Raw genomic sequence first — 2,616 nt, 5'->3', positions numbered from 1 at the left:
GCGTGCACACGGGCTCCTCGCAGAGCGAGCGGCTGGAGCCCCGCCGGAACAGGAAGGGAGTCAGGTGGCCCTCGGGCGCCGGCGAGATGAAGTTCTCCAAGATATAGAGGTCGCAGAGGAGGAGCTGCTTGAGCACGTCTCGGTAAACCAAGGCAGAGCCCACGGCGCTAGCTCCCCCCGGCAGGAAGGTCACCGTCTTCTCGATGTGCCAGAGGGGCTCAAAGAGGTAGAAGATGCTGCCTTGCTGGTTGAAAAACTCCCCGACAAATGAGGAGCCGGTGCGGGTGGTGGCCATCAGCAGGATGTGCCGCCGCGGCCTGGGGTCCCCATCGCCTGCCAGCTGCAGGGTGATGTTGTGCAGGTGAGACCTCAGCTGGAAGAAAGCAGCATCCAGCTCCTGCAGGGAAGCCAACGAACCGTTCTCGGCCGGTGCCAGGCTGACCTCCGTGCCGTTGGCCTCTGCCAGAACCTGTGGGGACTGCTTCAGCTTGTCCGACACCCTGTGGGGAGACCCATCCCAGCCTGGAGGAGAGCGGGACCACCCCTGCATCCCGGCTGGGGATTTGGGGGGCTCCTGATGCACAGGAGCTCAGGATGTGGGGGAAAGAAAGGGTGAAAAGCATGGGGTGGCTCAGGTTCCCACTCCCTACCTGGAGATGAAGTTGTTCTCCTTCTCAATGATGACAAGGCTGACAACGAAGACCAGCAGGACAGCATACTTGCTCCTCACCTTCAAGCAGTGCAGCAGCTCCCAGATATCCCGGGGTAAAGCATGTCGGATCTCCATGGGGAACACACACAAGTGCCTTCTGTCTGCTGGGAAGGCGTCCTGGGCTAGGGCATCCTCTGCCTCGCCAGACCTGCCTGTGGGAAGACAAAGGGTCAGTGTGGTGATGACTCCCTGCAGGCAGGGTCAGAGGCTGAACCCTCCCAACAAAGTCTTGACAAGAGCAGTAAAAAAAAAGGAGCTCCTCCCTGCCGCTCCATCCCACCCCTCAGGAGCAGCTGCTCCCCCTCCTTCCCAAAATACATCTGCCCGACGCGACCCATTCTTCTGCCAGCCACCTCTGCCTGCCCTGAAACCCAATCCCTGCTGCCCAGACAGCTGCTGCTCCCCGCTGGCAAAAACCTGCTGCTGTTTTTTCATCCTGATCCGCACATTGCGGCTCCACAGCTCTGGAAACAGCTACTTTTGGCGAGGGCTGGAGACTCTGCTGCAGGGCCCCAGCGCAGGGCTGTGCGGCTTCCGCCTTCCCCCAGCGTGGCAGCAGCAGCTGCTCAGTCTCGAAAATGAAACCCAGAGTTTCCAGGAACCACGGCAGGCTGGAAAAGGCTGCTAGTCCCCCATGGGGTGTAAAATGCTCTGGAAGGGCTTTTGGAAAAAAAGAAAGAAGACCCCAAATGAAGGTGCAGCCGTTTGGTGTGGGATGCAGAGCAAGGAGAGTCAGCGTCCCCTACCAGCAGAAAAGCTCTCCCCCACAGCCCTCCTCTTCCTCATCCCAGAGCTGAAATCGGGCTGTCGGTGGAAATCACTCTGAGTTGCACCAAATCCACATCCCACCTGGGATGTGGTGGAGAATTTGGGGGCCAAAACCGCTGTCCAGGATTCTGGGACAGGTCCTCAACATGTGTTGTGTGCAAATTTACACGCCTAGGGCTTGCTGGCACCTGCTATCCAGTGCCCAGCCGCGTGGGTGATGCCGTTTGCTCATCCTGCTTTCCTGGCCAGACTTTGAGTGACTCAGAGAAAGCCTATTTAGCTTTGGTTAGGCTCCAACAGCATGACCCAGCAGCCCATCCCACCCCTGTTCTTGGGGGTGAAGGGGGGAGCCCAGCAGAGCCCCATCCTTTGGGGGGACTCTGAGGTTTGCCAGAGGGGAGATGCCCTCGGTACCCACAGCCCTTGGCAGGGTGTGGAGTGAGGAAACCCTGCCAAGCATTGTGTCACACCCCATCTCCTCCATGTCGTGCTGGGCTAAAACATGCATTTTCTCTTCGCTGTGTGCCTCTCCCCCTGGGAAGAAGGGAGTGTGGGCAGGAGAGGAGGGACATGCCCCATGGCCAGGGCAGTGTCCCAGCCCATCCAGACCCCAGTCCTCTCTCTGTGAGGACCAGGAGTTTATCAGATGAGCAAACCACACAGTTCCCAGGGCTTGGCTTTCAGCCATCTCCTTCACAACAAAAGCTTACACACACAAACACACACACACACACACACACACACCCACACACACACACATAGTGGGTGTGTGTGTGTGTGTGTGTTTTTCAGCCTTGTATGTTTAGTTTGTCAGCACGATGCTCCCTGGGGACAGGCCCCAGCCAGGGCTGGTGCCTTTTGCTGTGCTGCCCCGAGTCCCTCATGCCCCTGTAACGACAGGATTTGTCAGACTGTTTGAGCAACCGAGGGAAGAAATCAAACACGCAAAGCCCTCCGTGCGCAGCTGCGTCTCTCAACGCCCGGCAGAGTTTCCAGTTTAGCTGCAGCAAAGGGACTTTTGGGCTTGTGGCATCCCAGGGAGCAGTGGTCTGCATCCCTGCCCTTGCCTGGGGCTGGAACGATCCCCTCACTGCTCACAGTATGCACACGGAGGGGATGGCATCAACTGCTTCCAC

General features: G+C 58.5%; 1 protein-coding gene across 1 annotated transcript; it reads right to left on the bottom strand.

Annotated features, from left to right (window-relative positions):
* Nucleotides 1-6: 6 nt before the first annotated feature.
* CHST3 (carbohydrate (chondroitin 6) sulfotransferase 3) lies at nucleotides 7-787 on the bottom strand (the record flags this gene model as incomplete). Its single annotated transcript, XM_009084119.1, has 2 exons — nucleotides 651-787; nucleotides 7-500 (listed from the first exon to the last, which is right to left on the bottom strand). Coding segments are annotated over exons 1-2 (631 nt in total), but the record flags the coding sequence as incomplete, so codon positions are not given.
* Between the last annotated feature and the right edge of the window lie 1,829 nt (nucleotides 788-2,616).

This window comes from Acanthisitta chloris, unplaced genomic scaffold (genome assembly GCF_000695815.1).
Source record: "Acanthisitta chloris isolate BGI_N310 unplaced genomic scaffold, ASM69581v1 scaffold32151, whole genome shotgun sequence".
Classification (NCBI taxonomy): Eukaryota; Metazoa; Chordata; class Aves; order Passeriformes; family Acanthisittidae; genus Acanthisitta; species Acanthisitta chloris.
Note: the sequence above shows the minus strand (reverse complement) of the source record. Positions and strands in the feature narration are given on the sequence as shown.